Source organism: Microchirus variegatus (genome assembly GCF_963457635.1).
Source record: "Microchirus variegatus genome assembly, chromosome: 16".
Taxonomy (NCBI): Eukaryota; Metazoa; Chordata; class Actinopteri; order Pleuronectiformes; family Soleidae; genus Microchirus; species Microchirus variegatus.
This window is the reverse complement of record NC_139817.1, coordinates 19441326-19461408: the sequence shown is the minus strand read 5'-3', so window position 1 is coordinate 19461408 and position 20083 is coordinate 19441326. Positions and strand designations below refer to the sequence as shown.

At 42.9% G+C, this 20083-nt stretch overlaps 1 protein-coding gene across 1 annotated transcript; it reads left to right on the top strand.

The window, feature by feature from the left end:
• Positions 1–4096: 4096 nt before the first annotated feature.
• Positions 4097–9761, top strand: LOC310937977 (extracellular calcium-sensing receptor-like; the record flags this gene model as incomplete). The annotated part of the gene is made up of 12 exons (XM_083902367.1): positions 4097–4112; positions 4230–4315; positions 5050–5186; positions 5398–5692; positions 5859–5945; positions 6080–6179; positions 6225–6349; positions 6950–7156; positions 7716–7898; positions 8340–8567; positions 8653–8776; positions 8851–9761. 12 exons carry the CDS (start codon positions 4097–4099, stop codon positions 9759–9761), a joined length of 2499 nt encoding a protein of 832 aa, XP_083758493.1.
• Positions 9762–20083: the final 10322 nt, after the last annotated feature.

The window sequence follows — 20083 nt, the reverse complement described above, 5'->3', positions numbered from 1 at the left end:
CCTCATGCACTGTGTGAAAGAAATTTCTCTGGAGTCATCGGTGTTGAGTAAATCAAGTCTTTACTGCATGCATAAAGGAGAGAACCTGTCACTAAGATGGTCTAAATGTTCTCTCACTTTCCTTCAGAGAGCTCAAACATATATACAGTCACATCAAAGCATCTTACAAACACCATAAAACATCCAAGTTACAACAAGACAAAACACTTTGTTTATGACCGACAGATATCCTGTGCACCTCATGCCGACCCCTACTTTTACGATCCCATCATTTGTTCACAGCTTGACTGTTGGTTAATTGTTATCTTTGAACATACAGAAAACCTTACACTAAAAAACTCCCTCATGGGAACAGGAAAACAATTTATTTCCCACAACTGCACCTGGTGATCCTCAGTAATCACACACACCTGCCCTTGATGCGCGGCTCTTTTAACATCTGCTTTGGCTCCATTTAAATTTAAAGAACCCGAATTAAAGTCACACATAGATAAAAAAAATAGACCACATCATGATCAAAGAGAGGCAGATTTCGCGATTTTAGCAACATTGACATTGAGTCTGTATATCTCTTGTCCAGACAGGACATCATCTGCCCCCGACTTTCGAGTCAGAAACCTGGCTGACCTAAGGAACAGGTTTAAGTCGGGGAAATAATCCTCCACAACCGTCTTCTGCCCCTTGGTCTGCTCTAAAAACGTTTTTATTTGAGTGGCAGTGTAAAGACTTGGTGCCTCCTGTGACAGCACGAAGTCACCGTCTTTGTCCTGACTGAGCTTCACTTCTCTCCTGCTCATTTTAACGTTGCTGCCCTCAGATCTAGTGCTTTTTCTCTCTTGACTGACTTTTAATTCTTCATCACTGAACATCTCTTCATCAATGATATCGGTCAGATCATTGTCTACATCATTCGTGCTGACCCCAACACCGTGCTCCTCACCTGTCTCAGTCATCTCAAAACGTGTGAGGGGGGGATTCCCTGGGTCTCTCACCTCCGGGTATACTCCCTCCCACGACCGAAGAGGCCCCAGACCAGCAGCTGATGAAGCCCCACCAGCAGAGTCCCCCAACCGCGGGAGCTGCAGCGGATCCCCACCCGCGATGTCCTCAGACCGGGCCGGCAGCGACGGGTCCTCGCCAACAGCAGCCCCGGCCCTGGCCGCCAGCAGTGGCTCCCTGCTAACAGCAGCCTTGGACCTGCCCGCCAGCAGCGTCTCCCCGCCGCCAGCAGCCCCGGCCGCCAGCAGCGTCTCCCCCCCGCCAGCAGCCCCGGCCACTAGCAGCGGCTCCCCGCCACCAGCAGCCCCGCCGGCCAGCAGCCCCGCCGGCCAGCAGCCCCGCCGGCCAGCAGCGGCTCCCCGCTGACAGCAGCCCCGGTTCCGGTCCCGGCCGCTGGCGCCGGCTCCAGGCCGACAGCAGCCTTGGATCGAGATGCTTGCAGTGGATCTCCATCATCGGCGGCTCCCCGCCGCGGACAGCAGCAGCAGCAGCCACCTGCTGTTTTGCCTCATTCCTCCCTGGACAGGATCAGATGAGGTACCCTCCCCTCCACAGCCAAAACATTTCATATTTTCTTATGTTGCATACACCATATACGAAAATCCTTCAACTTTTAAAGAAAAAGACAGGTTCAGATCACGGGTGGGGTCTTTCAGAATGATGTAGACTTGTCTCCGGTGACTGATGACATTTTTTAGTTTTGCGGATTTACAGCCCAATGACACCGGAGACACGGTCTGACCATACCTTGATTCAGTTTCTAAAGTGTGCTTGCTGCTGGAGGGTGATGACGCTCCTGTGATTAGAAGTCCAGAACATAGCAAAAAGGATTAAAGATGAACTTATTCACTTTAGTATTTTGGAGATTTAAGTTATAAATATTGAAAAACAGTTTTGTTTAATAGAAATGGCTCCTTTTATAATTTATTGAATTAATTGTCTTTGGCTTCTACAAATACAATTAGGGGCTGGTATGTAGGAGCCAAATTGAGTATATGTTAACGATGAGTGCTGGGATGACAGGTGGGTCTCGACGAATTACTCCACTGGAGAACCTGTGAGCCTAACTTGTCAGGAACAAATAGGTCATTAGGCGAGCCATTTCCTGGGTGGGGTTCGTCCTGTTAGGCGCATCGGACCAATGCCTCAATAGGCCAGGAAGCAGCCACCAGTGTTATATCCACAAATATACGGACACGGCTGTGTGCTCACGGTACTTTATTCTCAACATGCACAACATAACAAGCCACGCGTCTCAGCCCAATGAGACTCACTACATTACAGCTGTAAACCCTATGTTACATTTACCCCCCCCCCCCCCCTTAATAAGAACACACTTAACATTACATTGGCCTGGATATGGCCAACCTGACTGGATAACCCAGGTAGACCCAGTCTAACACTGCAAGTGAAGGGCCCTTCACCCAATGCTTCCTGTCAAAACGCTGCTTCATGGTTAGTTGCCGCTATGCCACACAGTGAAGGTCGTAGGCCACTAGTAGGAAGCGTTGGTGCTGAGGGACGCCATGAAGTTCGCCGCAGATGTCCACCTGGATGTGGGTCCACGGTGCTGGCGGCCATGGCAGTTGCTGCAGAGGCAGAGGTGGGGGAAGGCCTGTCTTACCACTGGTGAGGCAAGCTGTACAGTCCTTCACCATTGTCTCCACGTCCCTGTCGATGCCCGGCCACCAGACCAAGCCCCTGCAGCGTTGTTTGACTGTCACAACGCCCAGGTGACCTTCATGCATCATGGCCAGGACACGTGCCCTCAAGGCACTTGGGACCACCGTGCACAGACCCCTTGCCATGCAGACGTCGTTCCAGCAGGAGAGATCGTCCTTGATGCAGTGAAAGGGCGCTAGTTCATCTGAAAATTTCCCCGGCCAGCCCTCTCGGATGAAAGTGCGGAGTTGCTTGAGGTCAGAATCCTGTGCAGACTCGTCTTGGAGCTCCTGTAGGGAAACCTCCTTGGAGGGGGCCTGGATCTGCCACAATGTTGTCATGAAGGTCAAGCTTGGAGAAGACCGTGGATCCATGGAACTGAGCAGACAGCTCCTCCATTGTAGGCAGTGGATATTTATCGGGGATCACTGCTCTGTTCACCTGACCGAGGTCGACATAGGGGCGAAGGCCGCCCGACTTCTTCCTTGCCACCACCAGGTTGGAGATTCAGGGTGAATCGTCGATCCGCTCGATAATGCCGGCATCCAACAGCTTCTGCAGCTCAGCTGTGACACCGTCACGTTGGGCGAGGGGTAGCCGACGTAGAGGCTGGATAACAGGGGACACTGCTGGGTTAATAAGTGGCTGATGATTGAAGGCTGTGAGGCAGCCCAGGCCAGCGAAAAGCGACGGTCAGCGCTGTTGCCAGGATGGGTCGGCGCCAGTATGGTAGCGCCTGTGTTGTCTGTGATGGAGAAACCTAAGGCGCAGAACAGATCAAACCCAAGGAGCTTTGGCACCATGACGGGACACCTGGAACGTGAATGCGGGCAGGGACAGCAATTATATTTAATTGCTACATTTAGCTGTGAGGACTGTTATATATTTACCTTTTTTTTTTTTGTGAACAGATGCTGTGGGCCAAAGCGCGTCCCAATCCCTGGTGGTGGTGTTTTCCTCACGAACCCCCTTTGTGCTTGTGTGTGTGTATGCGGTGCCACGGGTGTTTTGGTTAGTAATCCCTCCTTTTATTTGATTTAGGTCTGCCATGATGAGCCCCAGCCCTGTTCACCCCCTCCTCTCGGCCCCATGTTGATTTGATGCATTATATGTAAAATAAAAAAAATATTTTTAAACTTTTCTAAAACAACGTCTCTGCCCAGTGGTGTTTCGAATCTGTAGAAAACTCTGTAATGGTAAAGGTACCTAATTATTCCTCTTGAAACATTTGAACTATCTCCTGGGGCGAAACTCCCCAGTTGGCGTTGTTGGTACAACACACCCCACCGCCTTCATCTCGTCACAGGAGGATGGGTTCTGGGTCCAAGTCCGACTTCTCCTGGTCAGTTTGGCAAGAGAGGGCATCTGTCTGGATGTTGCAAGAGCCCAAACTATAGGTGAGGGTTAATCAACATACGGGAGACAGACTTAGAAGATGAATGGCAACAAAGGTGAGGAAGCCAGGGAATGTCCAGGAAAGCCACAGTAAATACAAAGCCCAGCCTTAAGCCGGCATTGATGCTCTGCTGGGGTGAAACGGTTCTGTCCCACCTGCATGGACTCAACAGGAGCAGCTGAGCGAGATGAGTGTGTCGTGGATCCGGAAGAGGTATATGGGTTGGGCGAATCCACAGATGATGGACAGGGAGAGGAGGTTTGTGATGCACATCATCATTTTGACTACCAGTCAAATAAAAAGCTACTTAAATTACAAGAAAAAGCCGCAGAACCACCTGTAGTGAATGACCAGAGAAGCCTGGATATCAGGCAGCTCAGATAGCTCGTACCTGCATGGAACGTTGGAAATCGCTATTCTTCGAGGAAAATGTCCTGACCGACATCACAACACCACTGATGGAAACAGCATGGTGTGAAATAAATGTTTCTTATCTACATGTGTGTCGTAAAGCACATAGCAAATACAGAATCATATGTGTGTAAACACCTGAATATGACAGCTATAATTTCAAGGTCAAAGGCCTCATGAAACATGAGAGTGAGAAAGGAAATGTTCGGCACTACTAGCCAATGTGTTATCTTTTGTTTTTCATCTTATTGTGTCATTTGTTTTTGCTACTGATGGATCATAACTACTTGACATCAAACTAGTTCCCTTGGTATTGTTGTGAGTGAGAGACAGAAATGACATACTGTGAGATATGTTTTAGGCCCTGCCTTCATTTCCTCTGCACTGATGGGTGGCATGCAAAAATAAACAACACTGCAAATACATAAAATATGGTGACATTGTGATACTCTTGCACTGAGACAGGGATGAACCCGACCAAAGTCATGAGGACAAACAACAAAAACAACAACTTGCTTTTGCTAATGTTGTTCTGCTTTTCCTCTGCTGTGTCCTCCTCTCTTTATTTCTCCTCTTGTCAGTTGCAGGAACAGTTTCATCTAAATGGGATGAACAAATCTGGAGATGTGATACTTGGTGGGATTTTCAGATTCCACTTCTTTCCTGCTGATGCTGACCTGTCTTTTACCTCAGAGCCACAACAGCCTACCTGCTATGGGTGAGTCTGTGAGGGAAAGGGAAACAAGAGATTTTCATTATTATTGTTGTTGTTGTTTCATTTCTAGTGACCTTATTGAAGCATTAAGTTTCACTGTGGGTGTTGATGATGACATCATTATTTACAATAGCTGCAGCCATGAAAGGTATAGCTGTACATAGTAATTGTATAAATTATTTTTAATTCATAAACATTTGCATATCTGTGTTAGTTTTGATGTTATAGGATTCAGAAAGGCTCAGACCATGACCTTTGCTATTGATGAGATCAACAGAAACTCAAATCTGCTGCCTAATGTGACTCTGGGATACAGTCTGTATGATAACTGCATCCAGCTAGGAATTTCATTGCGTGCAGCACTGACCTTAGTCAGTGGTCAAGAAGAGCAAGTTACATTAGAGGAGAACTGTGTAGGAACTCCTCCAGTCCTAGGGATTGTGGGAGATTCTTCCTCCACTCGTACCATTGCCATATCTACAGTCTTAGGTTCGTACAGAGTGCCTCTGGTAAGTTGTTTTGTTTGTTTGTATGTCATCTCACTCATTATTGTGATGTTTTTTAAAATATAATTCAAGTAATTAGTATAAACTGAATGTCATGAAGGTGTGGTTATTGAAGAATCAACCTTCAAATTTCAGCCAACACTTGAATACATGCTCCGTTGTTTTGCAGGTGAGTTATTTTGCCACATGTTCCTGCCTGAGTGATCGACAAAAATTTCCATCTTTCTTTAGGACGATCCCGAGTGATGCTTTTCAGGTGAAAATGCATGAAACAAATCATGTGCAACAACATTCTAGTTATATACATTCTATATATACTGCAGTGGAAATGATTTCTAGTGAAGATGATTCCAGCCTGTGTACTAATCCCTATGCTCTGTGTCCACATAGGTGAATGCTATGATTCAGATTCTAAAACACTTTGGTTGGACTTGGGCAGGTCTTCTCGTCAGTGATAATGATTATGGAGTCCACGCTGCCCGATCCTTTCACTCTGATCTGGGTCCAGCTGGTGGAGGTTGTCTGGCTTACACAGAGATTCTGCCCCGGGCTTACGACCCTGCTGAACTAAGGAGAATAGTGGATGTGATGAGGAAATCTACAGCTCGAGTGGTGATTGCGTTTGCAAGTCAGAGTCGCATGCTCAACCTCATGAAAGAGGTAGGTGTTAAAATGATACATCCTTTGAATGTTATTTTTACAAAACCAAGTTAGATTGTGTCAAATTAATGTAGGGACCTCTGAGTTGACACAGGTTCTACCAGGTGTATTTTAGAGTTACAATGTTGATGCCTCACTCTGCTTGTGTGAGATAAGCATCATTTTAAGAACCAACATTTGGATAACAGGTTTGCCAAATTCTTCTGGGTGAAATCTTTGTTTCTCTGTTGGTATCTCTGCCTGGATTTGTGTAGTTTGGCTGCATTGTTTTACAAGAGTACCTGATGAGACAAAATATGGCAGACCCCTGCACCTTTGTGTTAAAATGTAGTCTTCATGACCCAAGCTCGCATAAGCAATATTAATTTGCTACTTTTGAGCATTTGGAGTAGATTAATGGTTTGATGTCTTATACACAGACCAACTTCTGGCTTTGAGGTGTGGAGGTACAGACCCCAGCAACTTTGTCTACAGTGAGGTTCTTCTGTTTTTGTGTGTTGTATGGAAACTATCCATCCATCCTCTACCACTTTATCCTCCACAATAGTCATGGAAGTGCTGGTGCCTATCACAGCTGAGTTTTTTTAATGCAATATACAGGTGGTGAGGCAGAATGTGACAGGCCTGCATTGGATGGCCAGTGAAGGCTGGACATCAAGCACTTCACTTCAGACTCCTCACCTCATGCCGTACCTGGGTGGAACTCTGGGCTTCGCAATTCGTCGAGGAGAAATACCAGGACTCAGAGACTTCCTGTTACAAATACGTCCTGATCTACATCACAACAATACATATGGAAACAGCCTGGTGAGAATGAAATGTTTCAATCTGACATGGGACTAGGGTTGCCACCTTTCAGAAATGAAAATAAGGGACGCCCCACCGCGGCTCCTCGGGGCCATGACCACCACAGAGCCGACTAATCTAGGACATCTAGGCACGTGTGTTGTAAGGGTGTCGGAGGTTTTTCTAGTAAAATTTCACTATGGAGAGTACATGGCGACGGAGCGGAGGCGGGTTGGTGTGGAGCATTTGAAAATTTGAGGTAAAAATGGGGCATTCTGAGGCTTTTTGAAGGACCATTATGGTGACTCATGAAGTAAGGCCAAGTAACTCAAAACATTACAGAACTCTGTATTACAGAAAACATCTACTTTGGGAAGCAGATGAGGGAACACATGAAAAAGAAATGTCTTTATTGGCAAGAGCAACATAACTAGGGATGCACCGAAAATCAGGGGAAAAATAAATAAATAAATAACTTTCATTTCAGGTGAATCAGTTTTGGGAACACACATTTCAGTGTAGATTTGCACCACCTCCAGCAGGTTGGGTGGAAGCTGGAGGAAAATTATGCACTGGACAGGAAGTTATAGAGAATGTGGAGACTGATTTATTGGATGTTTCAGACCTCAGGCCAGAGTATAATGTGTATAAGGCTGTGTACGCTCTGGCGTATGCTCTTGATGACATGCTGCAGTGTGAGCCAGGGAGAGGACCTTTCAGCAATCACACCTGTGCTCATTTACAAAGACTGAAGCCATGGCAGGTGAGATATCACGTTACACTCAACTCTTGATTTCTTATAGAGTTCAATGAAATTGTCAATAACTCAATAATATTGTTGATTTTTTTACCCAACTGATGATTTTTTATTTTTATTTGACAGTGATAAGTATTGTATTAAAACTATTATGAGTACTTCTTTCTATTACAATTGTTTCAGTTCTGTTGTTAGAACCATTAAGTATGCAGTGATATCTTTGAATATTGTCACTTGAAATGGTTCTTTGACATCTGAAGTTCTTCTGAAGTCAATAAATGGGGAGGGTCAAAAACGTATCCTGTTGATGACACTAACAATGTTGACCTTTCACCTATAGGGGAATCTGCTCATCTGAGAGCAGTGTTTAGATTGTGTTGTAACGCTAACCCTTCAAAAGGAAATTATTTTTTCCTGCCTTTTCTTCCCTAAATCTATCATCCAAAGCTTCTACATTACTTGGAAAAAGTAAACTTCACCACAACATTTGGTGATCAAGTGTCATTTGATGAAAATGGTGATGCCTTACCTATATATGATATCATGAACTGGGTGTGGCTCCCTGATGGAAGAACTAATGTTCAGAGAGTGGGTGAGGTTAAGAGGTCAGCCTTCAAAGGTGAAGAACTCACACTGGATGAAGATAAAATCTTCTGGAACTTTGAATCCAAACAGGTTATTTCTTACTTGTATAGAGGACCATCTCTTTCCCTTAATCATTATAGATGAGTCTAACAGACACTGATATTCCTCCACACAGCCTCCTCGGTCTGTGTGCAGTGAGAGTTGTCCTCCAGGTACCCGCATGGCCAGAAAGAAGGGGGAACCTGAGTGTTGTTTTGACTGTGTCCTTTGTTCTGAGGGAAAGATCAGCAATGCAACTGGTGAGTGTAAACCTTTAAACACCACAGTTCAGAGATGTTGTATAAACATGTATCTCATCACCCTCTTTGCTCAGACTCCATGGAGTGCACCAGTTGTCCAGAAGATTTCTGGTCCAGCCCCCAGCGTGACCACTGTGTTCCTAAGAAAACAGAGTTCCTCTCCTACCATGAGCCTCTGGGTATCTGCTTGACAACCATCTCACTGTTGGGCACATGTATCTGTGTTGTTGTACTGGGCATCTTCATCCATCATCACAGCACACCTATAGTTCGTGCCAACAATTCAGAACTCAGTTTTCTTCTCTTGGTGTCGCTGAAGTTCTGTTTTCTCTGCTCGTTGCTCTTCATTGGACGACCCAGAAGGTGGACCTGTCAACTAAGACATGCAGCATTTGGCATCAGCTTTGTGCTTTGTGTCTCATGTATCCTAATGAAAACCATGGTGGTTCTGGCTGTGTTCAGGGCCTCTAAACCAGGTGGTGAGTCCAGTATGAAGTGGTTTGGTGCTGTGCAGCAGAGAGGGACAGTTCTGGTTCTGACTTCTGTTCAAGCAGCAATCTGCACTGTCTGGCTTGTCTCTGCTTCACCAGTGCCTCATAAAAACACCCAGTATCACAGTGACAAGATAGTTTATGAGTGTGCAGTTGGATCCACAGTTGGTTTTGCAGTTTTACTTGGTTATATTGGTTTACTGGCTGTCTTCAGTTGTTTGTTAGCTTTTCTAGCAAGGAATCTTCCAGACAGTTTTAATGAGGCCAAACTCATCACTTTCAGCATGTTGATCTTCTGTGCAGTGTGGGTAGCCTTTGTCCCTGCTTACATCAGCTCACCGGGCAAATATGCAGATGCAGTGGAGGTATTTGCCATCCTGGCTTCCAGTTTTGGCCTCTTGATGGCACTGTTTGGACCTAAATGTTATATAATCCTGTTGAGACCAGAGAGAAACACAAAGAAAGCCATAATGGGTCGAGGTACTGAGACTTAAAAACAGCACTGGATGATATCATACAATTATATTCAATAATACAATAATCCAGGTGCATAATAGTGTGTTCATGATTATGATAATGCTATGATATTAAGGAAGAACTTGTGTGAATGTATGTCCTCATGAAATTGGACAGACATACTATATGATACAGGCAGATGGTTTTGTATGACTCCCTTAATAAAGTAATGTATATCATTAATTTCCTGTTTAAGTCAAAGTACACAACATAGAGTTACTAGGTTATAAAACAGAATTTTGAGATGTGAGAATCAGGTTACTGTTAAACAGCAGCAACACATGTCTGTGATAGGGCACGCAGACCCCATCACACCTGTCAGTGATGATTAAGATTTCATAGACAAAGTAACATATTTACTTTCTCAATATTTTTTTAATGGTGACATGATTTTTATGGGTAAATGTAAAGATCTTTATGCTGATCTCAATATCTCCAGTAAATGGGACAACTATGGAAAAGGATACTCAATTCAATATTTCAATTTAATATATTGCTTAGATAATCATTTCACACATTAGTTATCTCACATGCAAGCTCCATAAAAAGATACATTTTGCTTTCCTCTAATCTGCAGACCAAACATAATTCATTCAAACACACTTGCAAGGACCACACCACAATAATGACTGGTTACATTCATGTCTACCATAAACAGTGAAAGGAATAACGGCTTTTTTACTTTTTTCAATAACGAGTAATCTAATTGATTACTCTTGCCATTATTATAATGCCGTTACTGTTACTGCCATAAAATATGTTGCGTTACTATATTGAAGGCAGTTGTTTTACATCAGATCTCTACATGTCAGAGATTTTAACTGTCTGCGATCATGACAGGGCCCTCCGTTCTTCTGACCAGCTCCTGTTAGAGGTCCTAAGGTCAAGACTCAGTGGGGTGATCACTCTTTTTCTGTCGCAGCTCCCAGGCTGTGGAACAGACTGCCCCCTGACCTTCACACCACTACTGACCTTAGTCTTTTTTGAATCAAAGCTGAAGACACGCTTTTTTAGGTTGGCATTTAACTCTGACTTGGGTAGTACTGCTCTTAGGTGTACTTATTCTGCCGTTTTTTTACTTTATGCACTTTTAGAGGGCCTTTGACACCCTGCAGCACTAGTAGCACTTTCTTGTGTTTTCTTGCAGCACTGTAGCACTTTCTTCTGTTTTTATGTATTATTTTATTGCTTTTTGCGTTGTAAAGCACTTTGTGTACCGCCTGGCTATTGTAAAGGGCTATACAAACACATTTTATTTGATTTGCCAATAAGCCAATCAGAGGTGAAGTTGGGCGGGTGCTTAGTCTGCTTACTCACTCAAGGTGCGCAGTAAAAACAGGAATAAGGCTAAGTACCGTAATTTCCGGACTTTAAGCCACTACTTTTTTCACACAGACGAAGTGGTTTAACGTGTTGTTGCCATAACGAGCTAATCCGAGCTGAAGGAGCTAGCGGAGAAGCGTGCAGCGCTCGCCATCCACTCAAAACGAAACGTTTACTCGCGTTAATTAACACGTTTAACTGACAGCACTATGTTATTATGATTATTAATAATAATATTAATAATCATAATTAAAATAATAATAATAATAATAATGATACTACTACTAATTATCCTTATTGCTATTATTATTTAGTGATAACTACATGTCACAATATAGAATAAGAGACATAAGAAAGTACATACAGAAAGTGAAGTTTTATTTACAAAAACCACAAATAACAAACATGCTTTGTGAAAAATCTCTCTTGGCGGCTTCAGGGTCATAAGTTGGAGTAGGGCTTGCAGAGAGTGGCCCATTATGCAGCATTCTGTGGTGGGTTGCTCGGTACTCTGGGTTCCTCTCCAGCCTCTCTTGTAGTACAGAACACAGTTCATGGCTCATGGCTCCTGAAGGATGAAGGCTTAGTTATTTACCCAGCTTCTCCATCAGCTGAGCCAAAAACACAAAACACAGTTTGTCCTCCATCCTCCTCATCAGACATCAGGTCAATTGTGATGCCCCTGCAGAAGTCCATCTCATCCTTGGTTAAAACAGCCCTCCTCGCTTCCAGCAGCTGGAAACACATGTAGTAGAATTAGTGCTGCTCCATGTGTGTATATACACACACGCACATATGTATGTATATGTTTGTCTTATTAACCAGTTAGTTTTGTAAAATGTCACACTTAGTACTTAGTATTAAGGTCAAGAAAAAATATTGTTAAATCATGCACTGATTTCAATCATACACTCTTTCGTCTCTGTCTGCTCCGGGCTGCACCTCTCACTGCTCCTGATTGGTCCGCAAGGTCTGGCTGACTATTCGTATGTAAGTTCTTCTGGAGTGTCTCGTAATATGTCTTACATGCCACTGACAAAAAGAGAGGCAACAGGCATTAATATTTAAATAAATATTCGATTAAAGTTACTTACATATATAGACTCCAGAGTCTACTCCACACATATCGGGGCTTGCAGAGAGAGTTTCCATCAAATGTAAAGTCACAGCGGTATTGTGGAGCGACTCACTAGAGATCTGTGTCTGTCTCTGTCTTTGTTAAGAAGTACAGCCACAGTTTAGTTATTGTCCGGTTTTCCTTGCCTTCCTTTGGTCAACAAAGCTTTGATGACGACTGCTTTGACGACAATCACACTTTGATTTCGCACTGCACATGCTCAATAACTGCTGGAAAGTTCCACACACTCTCTCTCCCCTCCCCCCCTCCCTCTGTGCGTGCATATTAAGTAGCCATGTGTATTCTCTTTCCCCTAAACCATGATGTTAAACAATCATTGTTTTCAGGTCATTTGAGAGTTGTTTTGAGGCTCCCAATTTTGAGTTCCAATAATTAGTGCTAAAAAATCAATAAAATGACAAGGGTGCTTAAATTTACGCACATGCCTAATTTTGTTTCAATAATTCTTGCACACTTTCTGTAATATAAACTTTATTTCACTTCTCAATTATCACTGTGTCTGTCTCCTATATGATATATTTAACTAAAATGTCTTCAAACAACCAATGATTTATAAAGGAAAATCATGGAAATTTACAGGGGTGCCCAAACTTTTGCATACCAATGTATGTCAGAGAGACAATCTGAGAATCGTGTCGTCATAGTCTCAAACTCTATTTGCCTGGTGGCCGCATGAGTTAGAGTCTGGGTGAGGCTGGGCTGCATCAAGTAAGTAAAAAAAAAAGTACAACTGTCCAGTCTTCTCAATCTTTATTAATAACGGTTCAGAACATGAACATTTCTTCAGAACATTGTCTGAGTCTTGACGCAACTCACCTGCAAAACAATACTGTGACTGGGACTGTGGATTAAAAAAAAAGCTCACTTATTTGCATTTTTTTTCCCCAAAATATAAAGCTTGTTTCCTTAATGGTAATACATTTATTACATTTAATTAGAAATATTTAAATGAAATCATACTGATAATGGTGTCACGATCCATTCCACTTTCCACATTTCTGTTTTAGTTTGTATTGTCCTTTGCTTCTCCCTGGTGTTTGCTTTCTCTCTCAGCAGGGGGCGTGGTTGACCCAGTTCTCCAGATGACACCAGAGCTTACTCCACCTGCGCAGCTCCTGCCCAGCTGTTCCTGATCAGCGATCACACGGACTTATAAGGCGGGGCTTCGCACTTCTCTGGTGTCAGATCCATGTTTTCACTCTGCTGGTAAACACGTACACGTACTTACCTAGCTAGAAGAAACCTTGACTCAAACCTGGTAACTTACCTGAACCTTCCTCCCAGGTCTCCACGTCTCCTGCTGCTGAGATTAACATGGACCCTCCTGCGGATTCCACTCTTCCGGGATCGCTTCCTCCTGTTGTGTCTCCAGCTTGCTCGTCTTCTCCTTCCACACGAAGCAGCCGCTTCACCACAGACTCTCTAAAGAACAAACGTTACTCCTCCGCTACATCCCGAGTGAGTTCGTTCCACCTGGAACACAAAACAAACTGTGTTGCCGAGAGAGCTGTTGTGGATCCTGGCTCAGCTGTATTCGTTCACTTAGGCTTACCTTCGTGTTGTCATATCCTGCTTACGCTTGTAACATCTGGTAGTTAAATAAAGATACTTTTACTTACCTGCCTCTGTCCTGTCTGCATTCGGGTCCTCATATTATATTCTCAACGTTTCCTTTTACGTAAATGTAACAAATGGAGCTGAAAGAGACTAAGTACAGGCACTCTGTACAAACCAACTGTCCGTGTAGATGAAGATTCACCCACAAACCATAGGATTGGATTAGTTACTACACAGCTCTCCTCTAATCACGCTGTATCCCAGAGTCTCATTAGGCAGCAGGTTGGACTTTCTGTTGATCTCATCAATAGTAAAGGTCATGGTTTGATGCCAACAGACCAGGTGTGGTGCTTGCTCAAACTCACAGTGATGCAGAGCCTATCGAGTTTCAGCTACTGCGCAACCCAGGAGTTCTGCCCCCTGTTGACAGTCTTCCCGTCCTGACCCCACCTGGACTGACCATGGACAGGCAGACGTATCTTTTTGAAAAAAATCAGGCCTTTCTGTTCTGATGAAGCAAAATACTTCACATGCCCAGCACCAAAGGTTACAGCACAGAAGAGTAAGCAGAAGAGGGTGCGCTTGTGATGTCATCATTTAGCCGCATATCAACTGTGATGGACAGAGTGGGTACAGCCACATTGTGGGGGAGGAACTGGTATTGAAGATGATAATATAGTCCATGGTCTGGAAAATATTGAACTCTCCTTCACACACTTGGATATATTTTATTTGATATTTGAAGTATGGATCTATCTTTCACCTTTCTTGTTTCTCATTTTTATTCAAGTGCTTTTTGTAACAGAAGAATTTCCCTCTGGGGATCAATAAAGTAAATTCTGATGAATTTCTCCCTAAAGCAGTTTGAGGAGTGCCTACATTCAAATGGCCACATCTTCTTCAAAAATGATCAGATGGACATGTGTTTGACATTGCTGTAAAGCTTAGAAATCACGCTTTCGGAACCTGTAAATAACTCCAAATGTCCCAAAGTAGACTTGTGAACGCTTTTGCCATGGCTGGACACATTTGGTGTGGGAGCAGAATGCGGTGTGATGATGGTGCAGTAGGCTCCGTCTAAATTGTTTTTTTTTTTTATGTTAACAGAATAAAGAAAAAGTTAAAGAGAATAATGACTGCTGTTGACCCAGACTATTTTAGTACTGCTAGAGGAATTAAGTACCTATAAGTCAGGTGGAGTGGCAGGCGACAGCAGTTGAAGAGAAGAATGAGTATTGTTGACCCAGACTATTTTAGTACTGCTGGAGGAATTAAGTACCTATAAGTCAGGTGAGTGGCAGGCAACAGTAGCTAAAAGAATGAGTAGCCTGGACTAGACTATTTGGGCACTGCTAGAGGAACCGAGTACCTATAAGTCAGGTCAAGTAGCGGAAAGCGTGAAAATTGATTCAAGAAGAAGAAAAGGAAAATCCTGTGCACAGGTTTATTTAAAGGATAAAAGTGAAATCCCATGCATGGGTTTATTTAACAGAAGAAGTGACACTGCAGATCAGGAACAGCTGGGGGAGGAGTTGCGCAGGTGGAAGCAATCACCGGCCTCATCACGGAAAGTAGGTCAACCACGCCTCCTGCAGGGAGAGGGAGAGAAGGCACACGGAGCAGCAGAAGGAAACAACAACACTGTGGGAATGAGGGAATGTGGCTCGTGACAAATTATGTGCTTTTGGGTTTTTGGATGTTGAAGAGAACGGTATAAAATGATAAGCGTTGTTTGAGTTTTTTATATTAAGCTGCATTTATTATAGCACATGTGATAGGCTCTATGAATTTGTTGAAAAATGGTGAATGAACTGTTTCTAAGAGCTGATTTCTTGTGGTGAACAGGAGAGATGCTCCTGTGGGAGAGTTAAATTTTCTACAGCCTAGATTTATATCATGTCAGAGAGAAGGGGGCTTTCAGATCTAAAAATAAGTTTGTCAAACAATGAAATAATAGTTTGGATTAAAATGTTTATTAAAAAAAGAATGATAATACAATAAAATAAAATTGTGATAGTAATAATAATAAATTAGCACACCAATTACATAAATAGTCTGGATTTTGAAATGAAGAACTGCTAACTATCACAGAAATTATTCAATATTGTTAAACTGGGTTAAAATGGAAGCTGAGCCGCATGATTTGAATCTCTGATAGAGCAGGATTTCTCGTCACTATGGAGACAATGACACGTTGGTGTTGGTCGTGTTGGTTCAGCTGTGGAACTTTTTTTGTGTTTTGCTGTGTAAATGTCCATGATATGGTTAATGTGAGGATTGTTTTTGACGAAGTGTCCCTGATCAAGACACTAAGGGTTAGGATTTACTAAGATTCCAAATAGAGAGCGCTAAATTGCTTGCGCGAGCAGAAAGACTGCGCCTGTTACTGAATTACGTTTTGCGGGTGAACTACTTAGATTGCGGCCGCAAATTGACTACAGGCGCAGAAGTGGTTAAGACCGCCCTATTTAAATGAGGATTTTGCGCTAGTGTTGTCAACATGGAGAAAGAGCAGACTCAACGGAAGCGCAGAATGAAATTTGAAGCCACTGAACAGAAAGTGACGTTCTGCGATGAGCTGATAACTGGGATCGAGGCATATATGACGTCCTTGTTCCCCGGGTCCATAGGACCTTTTTATATTATTATTATTATTATTTTAATCCTGCGTCTGTATTTTGTACAGCTCCATCATTACCTGACGTATCAAACAGAGAAAACTATGGACTATGGATGTTGCGGTAAAAAAAAAAAAAAAGAAGGTGCTGCTCCACTAACAGACCTGACTGACGAATGAAGAAATAATTTTGAGTGTGTGTGTGAGTGTGTCTCTGGGAGTAATGTGAAGAGTGTCTGGAAGAGTATGTGTTTGTGCTGAAAGTTGTCCGAAGTGTGTTGGCAATTGAAATTATGTATGTAAAATGTTTGAATGAAAAGTAGTAAGTTAAATGTGCTGTTTGAGACGTTAAGATGCGTAAATTGGTAATTTACAACTGATTGGATTAAAAGGTAGATTAACAATGGATCACTGTTTAGTGACTCAAGTTTTTGCAAATTTTGTAATTTACCGGTTTCGACCCAGTTATAATAATACGATTATAAATCAATAATTAGAGCCAAAACTGAAATCATCAGTGCAGTCAGCTCCTCTCCTAATCATGTGAGCTTTAGGGGATTCTCATTTTCATTTGTTTTCCTGCACAAAAACAAAACAAACAAAGACGGGCATGTCCAGACATGAGAGGCGAATTCACTCATTTGAGTGGCCATTTGACTTGCATAGTGCACATTAACAATTTGCAGCATGCAAAAATGAGAAGAAGATTTACAGTAAGCCAAGTTCTGGATCAAATTTTTGGTGAAAATGAGGGAGAGGACACAGAGCATGCATAGCGATTCAGATGGGCAGGTTTCTGAGGAGGAAGACAATGTGGAGTATCATCCAGAACACACAGACACATCTGATGAGTCGGATGAGGAGGTCGCTGGTGGTGAAGCTGCTCCTGCTGAAAGATTCAAGTCCAAAAATGGAAAGATCTTTTGGAACTCAGTACCTCATGATGTGCATGGCAGGGCAGCTGCTGCAAATGTCATCAAAATTATCCCTGGGATCACAAGGTTTGCTGCGACCAGAGTCAGTGACATCAAGACATGTTTTGAGCTATTTATGCCATTGTCACTAAAAAGAATCATCATTTCTATGACCAACCTTGAAGGAAAAAAAAGTCCATGGCGACATGATGAAGAATACCTGGATGCTTTCATTGGTGTTGTTCTTCTTGCTGGAGCGTACAGATCCTGCAATGAGGCCACTGATAGTCTATGGGGCGCATCGACAGGCAGAAATATTTTTCCGGGCAACAATGTTACTTCAGACATTTCAAATGATATTGTCACAATCCACACTCTCACATTTCCACAAGTTCCATGTTTTGTTCCCTGCTGCTCCTGGTCTTCTCTCTCTCTTTCTCCTGGACTTGTTCCACACAGGTCATCAAGGCTCCTGCGGCCGAGAAGATACAGAGTTGAGTGGATTCCATCTCCTCCGGAATCACTTCCTCCTCCTGCCTTCTCACCTCATCTCCTCCTCGTCAGCGGAAACCTCCGCCATTGCACACGCCATCTCGTCAGCTGGATTCCTGTTCTCCTCTTTCTCCACCTTGAGTGAGTTCGTTCCTTGGAACCCAAACTGATGCACTATTGCTACTGTGGAATCGCTGACTTTCCCCATTCCCCGCTAGTTGTCACGTTCTCCCTCTTTGACCATACTTACGTGCTCGCTAGCTTGCTGTAACTCAGGCTAAATAAACACTGTTTTTTTACACACTTGCCTTGTCCTGTCTGCATTCGGGTCCTCCATTCAATCATCATCGTTTCCCCTTAGAGGGAATCGTAACAGATATCAAGAGTCCTCAGATTTGACAACCAGGAGACAAAGGAGGTGATGGAGTGCGATGTGACGAGGTTCAGTCAAGGGCCGGTCTGAACCCCACATAGATGCCTTCAGCCTCAGGGAACTCTCTCCATAGCACCACACAGCTGGGCAGTGGCCCACCAAGATTTTGTCCCAGAAAACTAACGGAGTGTGTGTATACATATTGTACATGTACATTTTTTAGTTTAGTTTACTGTTTTTTTTCTGTCACATAATGTAAACATGTCAATAAAGTGTGCTGAGAGTGAATTTGATTTTGTTCAGAAATGTAAATGTGTTTGATATGTAACATTTTAACAATAGTCAAACTACCTTTAGAAATGGAAAATAAGGAATGGAACAAAGTTGCAAAATTTAATTTATATACGTGTACTGTTACAATAAATAAAAATAAATAACCAATCTACTTGCACTGCTGCACCCCTTGGAAACATTTACATCAAAACAAAATACTCTTCTTTTTCAAAGAACAAAACAGTGCTATACTCCCTCAGCACAACATTTATCATACAGGGCTGCAACTCTGCTGAAATGTTTACGTGACGGAAACACGTAACGCTTGTCTAAAGTCTGAACAAGTGTCTTGAATCCTGGGTTGGTCGTGTTGCCTTCAGGAGCAGACACGACAGCGCGAGAGACTTAGCAAACAATTTCCTTTTGCTCGACGTCCATCAATGTGTTTCCAGTTAGCAGATATTGTCCTACATTTCATATTATTGATCCACACACGTCGCACACTTGCAGCTGCACGTAACACAGGTGTTTTTCTAGCAAAGTAGTTGTCTGAGATGATGACGTGACGCCAGGACCGCACTATATTCCGCACTATATTCTTATGGGTGAGTTTTCATATACATAACGTTAGTGTTCAGTCACATACAGAGACGTTTTTTCTTGTTATTGTATTCACTAGCTCTAGCACAAACATGTGCTAAAGTGCTTGAATCATGTGTGAATGACACAGCTTTGTGTGTGAAGTATTGACTGTGATGCTAATGATTTGAGTTGTGAGTTAGGACATTATCAGCTCATTCAGTAACAGACCACACTCCACCACAGAGCCACTTCAATGTATTTCATTAGTGTCTGATTTGATATTAGAAATATGTGTCTGTCTTCGATCCTTCTCTCTTAAGTATATACAGTATAGTATATTTTGTTTTCATGTAACAACAAAAACAGATGATGGAAATGCGTGGTATGGTAGTGGCACCCCTGTAAATGTTCATGATTTTCCTTTATAAATCATACATTTTCTTTGAATAATTCTTGCACACTTTCTGTAAATCATATAAACTTTATTTCACGTCTCAATTATCACTGTGTTTGTCTCCTATATGATATATTTAACTGAAATGTCTTTTTCAAACAACCAATGATTTATAAAGGAAAATCATGAAGATTTACAGGGTTTTGCATACCACTGTATGACTACACAAATGATAACAGAATAATCCTTACTGTTAGTCAGTGCTTCTTAGGGTTTTGGCTGAAGCGCTCCCAAGCAACTGCAGTGCTTGGAATTGACACTTGACTTGTAGCAGAATAAAGATCTCTTTGTTTGGTGAAATATCTGGTGTCACTGAGTCTCATTCTGCATCATCATCTCATCACCTGACAAAAGCACATCCATGTTTGAGAGAACAGGGATCCTTCAGTGGTTTCTATCGCTGGAAAATAAGCCTTAAATATAAGATGGCAAACTACAGGACGAAACTTAGAAACTTGGGGTGCCCTGAACTGAGCATCAATTCCCTCAAGCACAAACCTGCAGATAGATGTCAGCCAGCCTACGATGTCAAAAAACCAAGGAAAGCTGAAGTAAATTTGTGTCCTCCCTATCCTGC